At 37.2% G+C, this 13,660-nt stretch overlaps 1 protein-coding gene across 6 annotated transcripts in view; it reads right to left on the reverse strand.

The window, feature by feature from the left end:
• ERC2 (ELKS/RAB6-interacting/CAST family member 2) overlaps positions 1-13,660 on the reverse strand; it is a 408,254-nt gene that overhangs the window by 308,491 nt on the left and 86,103 nt on the right. For 5 of the 6 annotated variants that reach the window (XR_015773654.1, XM_088061786.1, XM_088061785.1 and 2 more), the window contains exons 5-6: positions 8,802-8,957; positions 3,731-3,898 (exon numbers count right to left, since the gene is read on the reverse strand). The exons of the other annotated variant lie outside the window; for it this stretch is intronic. Coding sequence is in view for 4 of the 5 variants with exons in the window: in XM_088061786.1 (XP_087917912.1) it covers positions 3,731-3,898; positions 8,802-8,957 (324 nt within the window). In the remaining variant the exon portion in view is untranslated. The remainder of the gene's footprint in view (positions 1-3,730; positions 3,899-8,801; positions 8,958-13,660) is intronic. 6 annotated transcript variants of the gene reach the window in all.

A 13,660-nucleotide genomic window follows, 5' to 3' on the forward strand; every position in this document is an offset into this window, starting at 1 on the left:
TTTCAGCTGTCAATAAAAACTTCAAGTGATAGCTTTTTAAGTCAACTAAACATATTTAAATCAAAACAAAACACTGACATCACTGGGACAACAGATACACAGTGCCAAAAGAACACTGTGTTTAGATTCTAGGCTTGTTTACCAATGGTTTAAACTTTCTCACATTATGTCACAAAGTGCCTGATCAAAAATTCATTAAAAAAATTCAAGTGCCCTCTTATTTCTGAAGATTTGGTATAACACATGTAAGCCAACTAAATCTGCTAGTCATGCCTCAATAGTAGTCAGTTTTCCTCAGGATGAAGATCATAATAACTCTGCTTACACTTCATTTCTTAATGTTGAAACCAGCTGTGTAAGCTAGAGCTCAAACTTAAACTACACTTTTAAAGCAGTAATCTTTTTTGAGCTAATTGTGCTAAGACACCATGAAAATACCAAACATGAAATTATACCCCAGAAAAATCCATTATACTGAATAACAAACACTGGTAGAATTTGGCAACAAATAGAGGGAAACAAATGAACTTCCAGGGCTACATGAACTACAGAAAAACTGTCATTAATATTAACATATTACTTAAAAGCCTTATGCCCTGTCAGACCTGGCTTGTGAGAACCATGTAGGTAGGTGGAGGGCTGGCTATCAAGTGGAATCAGGACACTCCAGCAGGACCAGTATTGCATCCCAGGGGTTAATAATGCATCCAGTCCTGTTCCATGGCTTCATTAATGATCTGGATGATGGGGTAGGGTGCAGTCTTAGCAAGCGTGCTGTGGGAAAAACATGAAAAGGGCAGCTGAGACACCAGAGGGTCTTGCTGCTGTTCAGAGGGACCTTGACAAAGTGGAGAAATGTGCTGACATCAACCTCATGGAGTTCAGGGAAAGGAAATGTAAAGTCCTGAACCAGGAAAGGAACACCACCAAGCACCTGCACGTGCTGGAGTCCACTCAGCTGGAAAGCAGCTTTGCAGAAAAGGACCTCGGGGTCCTGGTGGTCACAGTGGTGAACACCAGCAATGTGGCCCTGCAGGGACACACTAACAGCACCCTGGGCTCATTAGGAAGGGTACTGCCGGAAGGTTTAGGGAGGTGATCCCTCTCCTCTATCATCATTGCTCAGGCCACACCTCAGATACCATGTCCAGTTCTGGGCATACTGGAGACAGCCCAGGGAAAGGCCATAAGGAAACTAAAGGATTAATTAAGGGCTTTATTAAAGCATTGAAACATCTTTCATATGACAAAAGCCTGAGAGAGCTGAACTGTTTAGCCTAGAAAAGTGATTAGGGCGTCTTATCACTGTGTATAAATGTCTGAAGGAAGGCTGTAAAGATGGAACCAGACTCTTCAGTGATGCCCAGTGAGAGGACAAGACACAATGGGCACAAAGTGAAGCACAGGGGGTTCCCTCTGAACATTGGAAGCACTCACGCTGACCCATGTGGCCCAAAGAGGTTGTAGAGTCCAACAACCAAAGTGTTAAAGCCTTGAGATATTCAAGAGACATCTGGATATGGTCCTGGCTCTAGGTGGCCCTGCTTGAGCAGGGATGTTGGACCAGATGAGCTCCAGAGCTTCCTTCCACCCTGAACCTTTACATGATTCTGTGAACCACATCCCACTCCATCATACACAGCTGCTTCAGCAAAACCTGAGGATAACCTGCAGAGTATCATTAAGCTAAATAATAATAAAAGGCTTCTTTATGAAATAACTGAGAGCATGTGGAGGGTTTCTTTTATTACAGGATTTACTATGCTAATTTAATTACAACAAGGTGATTACAAAGTAATCCTATTTAGGCAGGAAGTTGACACTGCAACTTTGAATACCTTACTCAGCACAGGATTAGAACTGCCTTTTGATGGTTACTTTCACCTCCAGAAAGAAGCACTTCAAGGCAAGTTATAAACATGTTTTAGGACACAAAATTGTACAAAAACTATTCTAAAAAGAGACAATGTAGACACGCAGGAAGAAAGGAGTGTGGCTTAATGCAGGCCCAAATGTTATTAGCTTTCCTCATCTGGGAATGACCAACAACAATAGCTTGTACAGTACAAAATTCCTTCCCTAATGACTTCCACCTGCTGGAGGGCTGCCATTTGCCCTGCATACCCCTGCAGCTGCTTTCCCATCTGCTGCTGGAAGCCATTACCCTCCCTTTAGATAAGACCTGAGGCCTGGAGATAGATGATACAGCTGCTCTAAGCAACCAAAATCTTTTCCCAATTCGCAGAAAACCAGACCTGCTGTGTCTAGAAGCACTGCTGGATTGCTACCACAGCACAGTCTAGGCCTGATCATGTAAAAGGTTCAAGCTCAACAACCATGTGCAGAAACTGAGAAGAGGAATTAGATACGTGGCAGAAGACAATTGTTTCTCCACCAGGACTGCACAATCCCAGCAGCCCTTCATCAAGAACACTGTAATTCAGTTCTTTGTAACATCTTTGGCCCATCAGCCAGCAGGAAGATTGTAACATGCTGAATACAAACCCTGATAAGGGATTAGGAAGTCAAATCGGTGGAGAACCAGTGGAATTCATCACCATCCTCAGCAGTGCGACAGGTTTGCACAGCCCAGGATTTAACATACACAGTCTTTCCCACTCAAATGCTAAACTGAGGTCACGGAAATTGCTGGAGTTTTTATCCTTGTTCTGTTATGATTATTTTGTATTATACACATATGCTGGTTGGCCCATTAAACACAAGCTAGAAATTCCAGATTTCATCTGTATCTTCTTAGCATGCAGAGCACAAGACATACAAAAAGGGATGACCAGAATCTTAGAAATATTTATCTCCTGCTTCTACAAGGATGAGAAGGATGAGTTTAAGTCATTTTTTTTCCTAGAGTTTTACTAGCCAAACATTTGAAACATTGTATAAGATTCCTGTATACATTTAATATACTTCTCTGAATAGAAACTATTTACACTGTACAACTAAATGCCACAGGTATTTGTTTCCTGAAAGAAGCAAACACATTACAAAAAATCAAGATGCTTTACTAGCAATCAATCTAATCAGTATTGTGTGCACCAAGCCTATGAAGTTTTTCAAAACACCAGGAAAATAGTTAATGGACATTTTAAACACTGGACTTACACATTCCCTTAAACGTGACAACCATCTCAAATGGGTATTCCATTACTCATATTTTAATGGTCTGATTTTGTAGATAAATAAACAATTAGTACACTGGCCTGTTTTAAAGAGTAAAATTATTAATATTTTAAAGTACACATTGACTGCACTTAAAAAAATATAACCAGAGATTAATAATGTGCACCTTTTAGCAGATCCCTTAAAACTACATCAGTAGCTTCACCCTTCAGAACAGAAATACACAGAAGAAGCACCAACCAGAGCAACCAGAAGAGCTGCTCAGTCACCAAACAGATGAGGAAACAGGTCATGATATCACAACAATCAAGACATTAAGGTCCACTGCCCCCCATTGAAGCCTAAGAGAATTAGGCACAAACATTTCCTTAAAAGGCAATCATTAGCACTTCTAAAAAAGTTCTAGAATGAGAGCTGGTGTACTACCAAAATTATATATACATCAAATACATTGGCATTTAAATTGCTTTAAATTATTTATTATTCTTTAACAACTTTCCTGCACACAGACTTGAATCAAACACATCAAAACCTTGATACTGTCCATGAACTCAGTATTTCTATTGCATTTCATGATTAGGAGATACAATACCTCTGTCTGAAGTATGGCAGCTCTCTGTTCTTTGGCAGTAAGGGACTCTTTAAGCACTTCAATGTGTTGCTTGCAATCTGAATTCTGATTGCTGAGGGTTTCAAGCTTAGTTTGTAAGGCAAGAAGTTCTGATTCTTTCTTTGAGAGTTCTTGTTTCAGTTGATCAATCTGCAGTGAGGGGGGAAAGTTAGGTCATTAATTTTGTCTCCAACTCATAGCTCCGCTGGAAATCTGAAAGGTGTGAATGACCATGATACAATAAATCAGACACCTGTGAATTCTGGAAGAGAATTAAGGTTCAGACTTTTTACACTCACACTTCGAATTTTGATTCTTGCAATTTAATGCGCTCTGTCTTAAGAATGAATGCCCTGTTGTTGCTGAAGTTAAAAGGAAACTCCTAAAGATTATACCTGATGATTTGGCCTATAAATTCACCACGGACCTCACTTAAGTTCAAAGGCATGTATCCCATGTGAAGCAAGTCTGGCAGGACAGCAAAAATGCATAGGGAAAAAAGTGTTCATAAAAGTATAAATTCAATCCTTCCAATAGCATGATTCCCATGACTTATCATTGGCCAGAGAGAATCAGGAATTTTTTAGGAGTCTGAAAAAGAAAAACCAGGCATCTCAGAAAGGAGAGGAAAACAAAATAGTAGACTTTTAACCTTACTCCTCTTGCAAATTTGTTGCTGCCTACCATCCCCACCTCCTATTTTTCTCCCTGGCAGTTCACATGGAATTCTCAGGTAGTAGAAAAACCAAGCCAAGAAGACTAACTTAAGAGAAGTCTGGGGAAAACATTATAAAAAAAATCCACACAATGAAAGGGCTGAGAGATAATAAAAGCTTATCCCAGAGGAAACAGCAGAAACACAATACTAAGACAGAGCTTCTGAATTTAAGTGAATTTAAGGTTCATCAGTAAATGTCATGGAATTGTGATTACTCTCCTCTTTCCACAATGATAAATGGGAAGAATAGCCACAGAACAGAAAATTGTAGTGGATTTAAAATATATGAATCAGAGCAAAGCACTGGACTACAGAACGATTTGTATAGGTGAAGGGATGGTGAATTAGGTGGCATATAACTACTCCTAAATTCTTGTGGTATAACACTGGCCACCGGATGAATCCAGATACATCACCTCATGAGAACTATTTGAAATAAAATGCCTCACTGCATCTGCATAACTCAGAGAAATCACTTCCTTTATATGAACAGCTCTTTTCTATGTCCCAACAGACATTTGGGATACAAGAAACCGAGAAGTGGTAGATGGAAGATGATTCAAAAATCCCCAGGAAAAAAAAAGTATCCATGAGTTGATCCTACTCAACCACATTCCAAAGATTCACATACTAAAACATTTCACAAATTCTGTGTTGTATGGTACGGGAAATACTCACTGCTGATAAAAATGCTTCTATTTTGTTTTACATTGCAAGTGCTTATTCATTGCACATTACAAATTAAATTTAAAAACAATGATTCTTCCAACTACAGTCTATATGCATGTCTTAATAGATTTATTCCTTATTTCTTTGTATAAATCCCAGTATCTTTCCATTGTTGTTTAAGGCACTCAGATCGTCACCTATGAGCTACTGCATGAAATCAAGAATCTACCCTGGCACTAAAAAAAAATCACCTTTATCAAAATAAGAAAAGAAGCATACAGAAAACAGGCATGAGGAACGAATACAACTAAAAGCTGCTAAAGAAACCTTTCTCTGGAATGCAAAACCACCCTCCTCCATCCCTTGCCAGAGCATGTAAGCAAGTATGGCAACCAAGAGAAAATGGACAGGAAATGAAGCAATAGGAAAATCTGTCTATAAGACACACAGACAAAACTAGGTAGGTCTGCAGCCAATCTGAGTTACATCATAGGCTTTATATGAGACACACACAAACATCACAGATGCTTCATCTCTTCTAGAAACTCTTCCCCCTTCTCTCCATGGCACAACCCACACCTGAGAAATAATAAAAAAAAATTTAAAAGGCATTGCTTTCATTGCAGGTGTGCTCTTTGTGTTTAAGAGACAGAATCTGTTTAGTGTAAAGTTCTGGTGACAAGTTCTACAAATTGTCAGAAGTTTAAAAATGTGTCACAGCTCACAAATAAAAACAAAAAAAATAAGAGTTAAAACACAAACCAAACACAAAATGATTATTGAATAATATTATTTGCTAATGTATTTTTAAAATAAAGTATCATGGTGAAAAAGTACTAAAATTCCCATTTTAAAATTTTAAAACCTGTGACAAAAATAGAGAGGTATAATAAAAAATTATAAAACTTAAATATGGAGAAATTTTAGGCATAGGTAGCCTCATTTTTTTAAAGTTCTGCAGTATCTCAGTGTGTGAAAAACTAATTAAACATGACATGAAATAGATTGCTGCCTCTAGCAGATATGCAAACGTTTTTGCTGTATCTCAAGTGATGTGGAAGACCAACTGTCATTATTCAATTAAACCCCATTATCTCATGTAATACAAGAAAAACATTTTGACTTTATAAGGACTAAAATGAAGTTAACCTTCAAGTGCTATAGCATCCTATAAGTGCTGTAGCATCAAAAAAACTCCAAGTTTGTCCTCTGACCTTCCCACTATCTGACATATTTCATGTGTGCAATTTGCCTATCACAGCTTTTTCAACATTCCCCAATATGATCTTGCTTCACCTCCTTTCCTGAAACCCTAATTCATTTTTCTTCCTTTTCAATTTACTGTCACCTCCCATAATTTCAGTTCTTTAGAACCCATTAATTTTCCATTTCCAGAAAACCATTATGGGTGTTGTTCTGTTATTTTTACACACCAAATTCTTGTATGACATTATGCAGAGTAACCAGAAAACAAAGGGGAAAAAAAATCAGAGCTTTTCCTCCCGATATTGCATATTAAAATTAATGGACTAAATCTTTAAGTAAATAATTCTGTTAAATGAATCTATGCTGATTAATGCATCAAAGGATTTGGTCTGATGCAACAAATGACAACTGCTTTTTAAAGTGAAGGATTTAAGAGAAGGAAAAGGAGTAGCAGTGCCAATGATGTGCCTCCATACAGTAGACTCTACAAGTCTATCAGATTCTGCAGATTATGTTGGTAAAGGTCTGGTTTTAAACTGGTTGTTAAATTTCCGGGCCTACCCAAAAAAAAAAACAAACCAAAAACCTGCAGTTCTTTCCCTGTTTCCTGTTTTGGTTTGTAGTGTTTTGGGTTGTTTTTTTTCCTACAGGATCTCCTAGAACTTGCATGCCTGCTTCATTCAGTATGGAAAGTTCTTACATGCAGACATTAATCACGGAGCACCTTATTACTGCTTTATCAAAACTCATTTTACTGGTAATTTGGTGAAATTGTACTAATCCACCACTAGATTTTCATACCCATTCCAGTGGATAGCATGAGAGTTCTAATACTTAAAGAATTACTTAATGCCAAGGGCAAAGTCACACCTGAAAAAAAATGCATCTGTGTATATTTAACTACGTGGTTCAGAGCCAAAGGATGAAGTCTTCCAAAGCAGAAATTATTATTAAAAATATGTATCATCCTATATGTTTTATTCATATTCTCAATTAAGACATTTGAAGGTGCAGATCTCTTGGTCATATAATCTTTAAGACCTGTTTTGACAATTTCTGTATTATGTGAGTAATTACAAGTTTTCTCCCTTCAAAAACTGAGCAAGGAGAGGCCTTATCAAGTGGGCAAGAAAAAGAAATCTGAGCACGTTTTCTTTCTCATTTTTACAACTTTCATTTAACTGCAAGTCACAATTAAAGCCTATATATTTGGAAGGAGTGAATATCACTAAGAGATAGTTAAGAACATAAACACTTCCAAGCATTCTCTGCCACTCATGCAAATAAATTGTATTTTCATTATTTGCCTTCATTTAACACCTTCCCATTTATTTAAATCACAAACAGATTGAAAACAAGTTATACTTCAAGAATAAATGAGGAGTATTAAGAGCTTCAAGCACCTCAGAAGAGTTTTGTACTGTTCTTTGCCATCAATCCTGCTTATCAGAATTTATCAATGATCTCAGGTTCCACAGATCAGTTCCAGCATGATCTGTTTGTTGACAGATCCATAAATACTTCTCCACCTTGAAAGGTTCTTAAATGAGTGGAAAAAATGTCATCTCCTGCTGTAAATCTTAATTTCAAGTAGAAGAAAAAGACCAGAGAAATAAAACAGCCAAAGCTTCATCAGAATGTGGCATTTATCAAAGATCAGAAGGCTGTGACAAAACAAGGCATATTTAATACTCTCCTCATTCATCTACTTTCCGTGCTACAGAAATATACTGAAGCTTTTCCTCACAACAACGTCAGGAGATTGTTAAAGTTCTAGGCTTTGTACCTTATTTTTACATCAACAGGTTTGTTGACATGCATTGGGAGTTCTGCTGCAAGTCACTAAAACGGAATTGCTTTGAAATTAATGATATTTAGGTTAGCAAAATAATTTTCCTGATGATAATGCTACTTCGGAGCCTTAGTTATTTTTCAGTAGCTTAAGAGCTACCTTTTTTTCCAAAAGAAAAAATATGTTCTTTGATTATTATTTTTTCTTAATAAATCTGGATTAATTCCATATGGGCACTAACACTTTCATTTCTTCTGTAGCAAAACCCCTCAAACAATGAACAAGCATGTTTTGTGAGTTTGAAACCAGGAAATGTGTCACATCACTACATATTTACTACCTGCCCGTGGTCAACTCCTAATAGTCTATGTACAGTAATTTGAAATGAAAGGAACAAAGTCATTAAATTGCTAGACGTGAAAATATGAGCAGAGTACAATTTGGGATCAGCTGTGAAACAGAAGTCCTTACTGAAAAACTACATCAAAAGCTAAAATCAAATAATTTTCATTTATTCAAAATGCTTCACTCCTTCATGTCCACTGATTATTATATAGTAGAGATTTACCAAAAGGAGACATGCAGCTTCTTGCATAGGAAATGGTCATGTCAAAACCCTCCTTTCCATTATTTAAACAGTCTTAATCTCTTTTATAAATAGATCTTACCTTATTTTTCATGAACTTTGAGTGACTCTTGTAAACTTCTATTTGTTTGATTTCTTCTTCTCGGTCCTCTGTATTCAGAACTCCATTTGTCTTTAACATCTGTATTTCATCTTCAAGATCTCTTATATTGCGCTCAAGTGAAGCTATTTTTGTATCCTAAGTTACAAAAAAGAGAGTATTGAAAATTATATGAGACAATATTAAAGAGTAACAGAAGCATATCTGTACTTAAGTGAATACCAAATAATGAGATAGCAAAAATAAATGGTACAAATAGAGAATGCACATAAACCAGGAATAACTCTATAGGTTTTAGCTTAAAGAAATGCAGAATTCAGACCAGACCTCCTTCACCATTGTTGCACAGACTGTAGAAAACACATACTGGTCAAAATTCCATTTAATTCCTACACAGGGATGAAGGGAAAAAAATAGCAGATGCCCTATTTTTCCACACATGTATGATAACAAAGCTTGTTATCATTAGAAACCATCTAGGCCTGGCTATTCTTCCAAGCCCTTAAACACCAAGTTTAGCCTAGAGACAGCAGTCCCTGTCTTTGCAGGGCAAAGGCCACTTCGTTGTGTGGCTCAGCCTGAGGCTCAGGTCCCTGCTCCTCTGGAGTTCTGCCTGCTCTCAAGAGGGAGAAACGTTGTGTCCTCACATATTTTTCCTTGACTAATCTAGCCACATCACTAAGAGGGGATTTAGCACTTTTTATTGTGAGTCCCAAGATAAACAAAACCACAACCACTAAAAATTTCTGCATCCCAGCCAATGACTGCCACGTGTGCCAGCACAGTGAAGATTTTTTTGTTATTTCCAGTTATTTAGAAATTGGCTAAGTCCCTTTTGTGAGAGTTAGAAAGATTACAAAAGTGATTACACAAACTTGTCACAATTTTCTGTTTGAAAGAACATTGCAGAATTACTCATTAGGAAATCTCTTCAACAACTTAAAGGATCAACCTCCCATAAAATATCAAAGACTGGATGAAGTTCTTGTTCCATTGTGATCAATATTAAAAAAAAGAAAGACATAAAAAAATAAAATTAAAAAAAAAAAACCTGCCACAAAACAAACCAAGCTGATTCACTAAGACCAGGTTATTCAGTTAGAAGGCTAATTTGGGGGAAAAAAACACAAATTGAATTGATCTTTTCACAAGGACAAGCTAAGCTTGAATAACTGCAACTTTGTTCCTCTTGCTTTCTTGTAGATTGCCTAAAAAGAAGCAAAAACTCCAACTCCTGTAATAACTTCTTTCATAATAAAGCTAGGCAAGTGTAGCAATTTAAGACATGGGAGAGCCTGGATGAAGTTCCAAAAAGCATCTGAATTTTTGGTACTGAAGTGAAAAAGAATCTCAGATTATTTTTGAAGACCACTGTTATAAATCCATATAGAACAAAAGCTAAGGACTAAGCAACGTCATTTACAAGGCCTACTGTCACTCCTCTAATATTTTTGCTTTTATCTTTATAGTGAACAATAAATCTCAAACTAAGAGAAATTTTTTTTTATTATTTTCTCATTCCAGCAAAAATTAATTTTAAAATTAATTTCAATTCTAAAACAGGGAAGTAAAATATTGAGATGGAATGAAAAATTGGAAAAATTCTCATTGAATCTTATCATTTAAAGAAATTGCACAAAAGGCAAAACACTGCAAGAAAAGATACAGAAGTATTGAAAAGCTCTCAAGACTTAAAAACAACACAAAAAATAATTGTAGATGTCACAGATACTATAATCAATTCAGCTTGGTCCATTAGACTTCATTTCAGAAATATTTTCCTCCTATTTTTAAAGATAAAAGCAAAATCTAAGCTTTGCTACACTTTGGAATGATTTTGCAATGAAATGTATTAATACTTACATGCCTTGTTATGACATGACATCTGGGAATAGTCTTCATCAAATCTCACCACCTAAGTCTATAAGAGTCTGCCTTTTTGTGCTGCCTTTGTGTTTTACGTGTTTGCAAATATAATATGGCAGAAACAACTCATAGCACAGTCTGCTACACTCTTTAGAAGTTTTGTACATCACAGAATAACATTCAAGCTCTATGAGAAATATCTAAAGTAACCCTGTGGAAGCATTTCCTGTACTTCTGTTTCATCAAAAAAATTGAAATCTCAGAGGAAAATTTTATTTTTAATCAATCTCTGCATACTGTGATTAGAGATGGGTATTCTCCTATCTCATGAAAAATTGTCACTAAGTTTTACATTAACTTTTTATTGAAACAGAAGCCAGAAGTTTCACAGATTTTGTGAAGGTCAAAGGTACTGTTCCCTACTGCATGCTGGCTTGCCCAGGAAAAACCTTACAGGTTTCCTGCCTGAACAACAGCTGGAAAGTGAGGAACTTTGTAGGTCAAAAATAACACAGAGAGCCCAGATTTCCCAGTGGGTGCTGCCACACAGGAGCTGGGCTGACTTACAGGGTACGTAGAAAGTTAGGTAGCTTTGCATTTGCCAAAAGTTTTGACACGTTCCCATAAAATCTTCTGATTCAGCTGAATCAGCATTTTCCCACATAAAATTTCAATTGGAAAACTTTCAACCAGTCTTGTTGTTAGGCACAGGCTCTGGCAAGCTTTCAGAAACTGAAATGGGAACAGATGCAGATTTCCTTCAAACCTCTAAGATTTATCCCCATTAGCAACATTCTAAAAAACTACATGGGTCTGTGTTGAATCACAATGAAGATTCCTTTGCAATAATATTAAGGAAGCAGCTTAGTATTAAATGGTACTAATAAACATCTTCTGAGCTCTGAAACAATACAGCATTTGTTCTGATTTTTTCAGTCAGACCCTCTAAATCTGTTAAAAGACATAAGATCATGTAGCAGGATTTGTGATAGAGATCAGGGCACTCACCCTAATCTATCCCCTCCTTCCAGCAGTAACCAATACTTCTTCCTTATCTCCTTTATTAGAATAGTGCTGCAGATATTCTGTGAGAGGTTAGGGCTATTTAGGTTTCTGCTGGCTGGACCTAGCAGAAACCCTCCTCTTTTGGAATGTGGAAAAATTAGTAAAACAATATTTAACAATGGAAAAAGACTAACAAGTGAGCTTCCCCAGTGATGTCTCACGAATCATATCAGTCCTTACAAGAGTCCTATAGTACATTTCCTGAAAACTGAGGGGCAGGAAAAGGGCAAATCATTTGTAAATAACCACAGAATCACAGAATATTCTGAGCTGGAAGGGACCCACAAGGATCATCAAGTCCAACCCTATATAATACAGCATTCCAGCCTGTCTTACTCTGAAAGGAAAAGTAAGGAAATGCTACTGTTCATCATTTGAGATACATAATAAATTTAAATTATGTCTGCAAAATTTTGCTCATAGGGCATTCAACAAGCAATCAGAAGGAAATATTTGAAACTTCACATTTAATAAAGCTTAAAATTAAACACACTTATGTACACAGGCTGTCAACAGAACATACACAACTACCCTTATTGTATGAACTTTTACTTTGTCACTTTAATGCAGAGAATATTCAGGTTTATCCGTGAAGATAAGGGAAGTTAAAGTTCATGCAATCTTAACAATAGAGTATGTTGCACTGCAAACTCACATACACACTCCTCCAGAACCAAACCCATACCTGAAATATCACAGCTGGATCAACACATAAAGATGGCTCTTTCTGCAAGTAAGGTAAACCACAAATATTTTCATTTATTTTACAGCTTACATTTATAAAGACTTTATAGTTGCTAGACTCCACATATTTTTCAATATCCTTAAGATAAATTCTAGGCCATACCTGTAGGCAATTCCTGATTTTCTCTCCCAAGTCACATCACTGTTTTAGTGACAATAGAATTAGGCCATAGCAACATGTAATGGCTGTGTTGGAAGCAGCATTTAAAGGTCACCTAATCCAACCCCTGCCATGGACAGGGACACCTTCCACTCTCCCAGGTTGCTCCAAGCCCCATCTAAGGTGGCTGGGAACACCCTCAGGGAAAGGACATCCACAGCCTCTCTGGGCAACCTGTGCCAGGGCCTCACCACACTCATCAAAAAATTACTTTTCTTCATATGTCCAATCTAAATTTATCCTTTTTCAGTTTAAAACTGTTGTTCTTTGTCGTGTCACAACAGGCCCTACTGAAAGGTCTGTCCCCATCTTTCTTATCTGCCCCCTTTCAGTACTGAGAGGCTCCCAGGCCACTGAGGAGCCTTCTCTTCTGTTCAGCCCCAGCGCTGCCAGCCTGGAGCTGCTCCAAGAGCCCTCTGATCATTGCTGTGCCTCTCCTCTGCACCTGCTCCAACTGGCCCATGGCTCCTCTGTCCCGTGGAGCCCAGAACAGAAGGCAGCACTCCAGGTGGGGCCTCATCAGAGAAGAGCAAGTTTTGACCCCATCCACATGCTCAGGAGTATTTATCATAAAATCAAGTGAAAAGTGTGTTTCCTTTTAATCTTTTTTATTATACTAATAGGTGTTAATCAATATTGAATATCACTGATATTCAGAATACACTCAAAGATATCAGTCATCTGGCATTTGCAAAATATGCAAGGAACCATGCAGAGGTGTAACTGCAATTAAAGGAAAGGATTTCTATGTACCACTTTTATTTTACACTTAAATAGACTAATATTTAGGTTTGAGGGGAAAAATGCAGTTTAATCACATATATCCAAAGTCACTAAGTCAATAGCAACCACTGCATCAAAACTAGACTAGTTTGATGGATTAATAGGATCATGTGGGAGAGGGAAGCATCCTGTCCTCCCTTAGTTTTGTGACTCCACTTTCCAAGAAAAATGGCTTCTGGAGAATAAGATCAATTTCAGAAAAGAGAACTGAGTAAAGAGTGTA

Source organism: Pseudopodoces humilis, chromosome 13 (assembly GCF_049639895.1).
Source record: "Pseudopodoces humilis isolate 2021_Gansu_Grassland_sample_001 chromosome 13, ASM4963989v1, whole genome shotgun sequence".
Classification (NCBI taxonomy): domain Eukaryota; kingdom Metazoa; phylum Chordata; class Aves; order Passeriformes; family Paridae; genus Pseudopodoces; species Pseudopodoces humilis.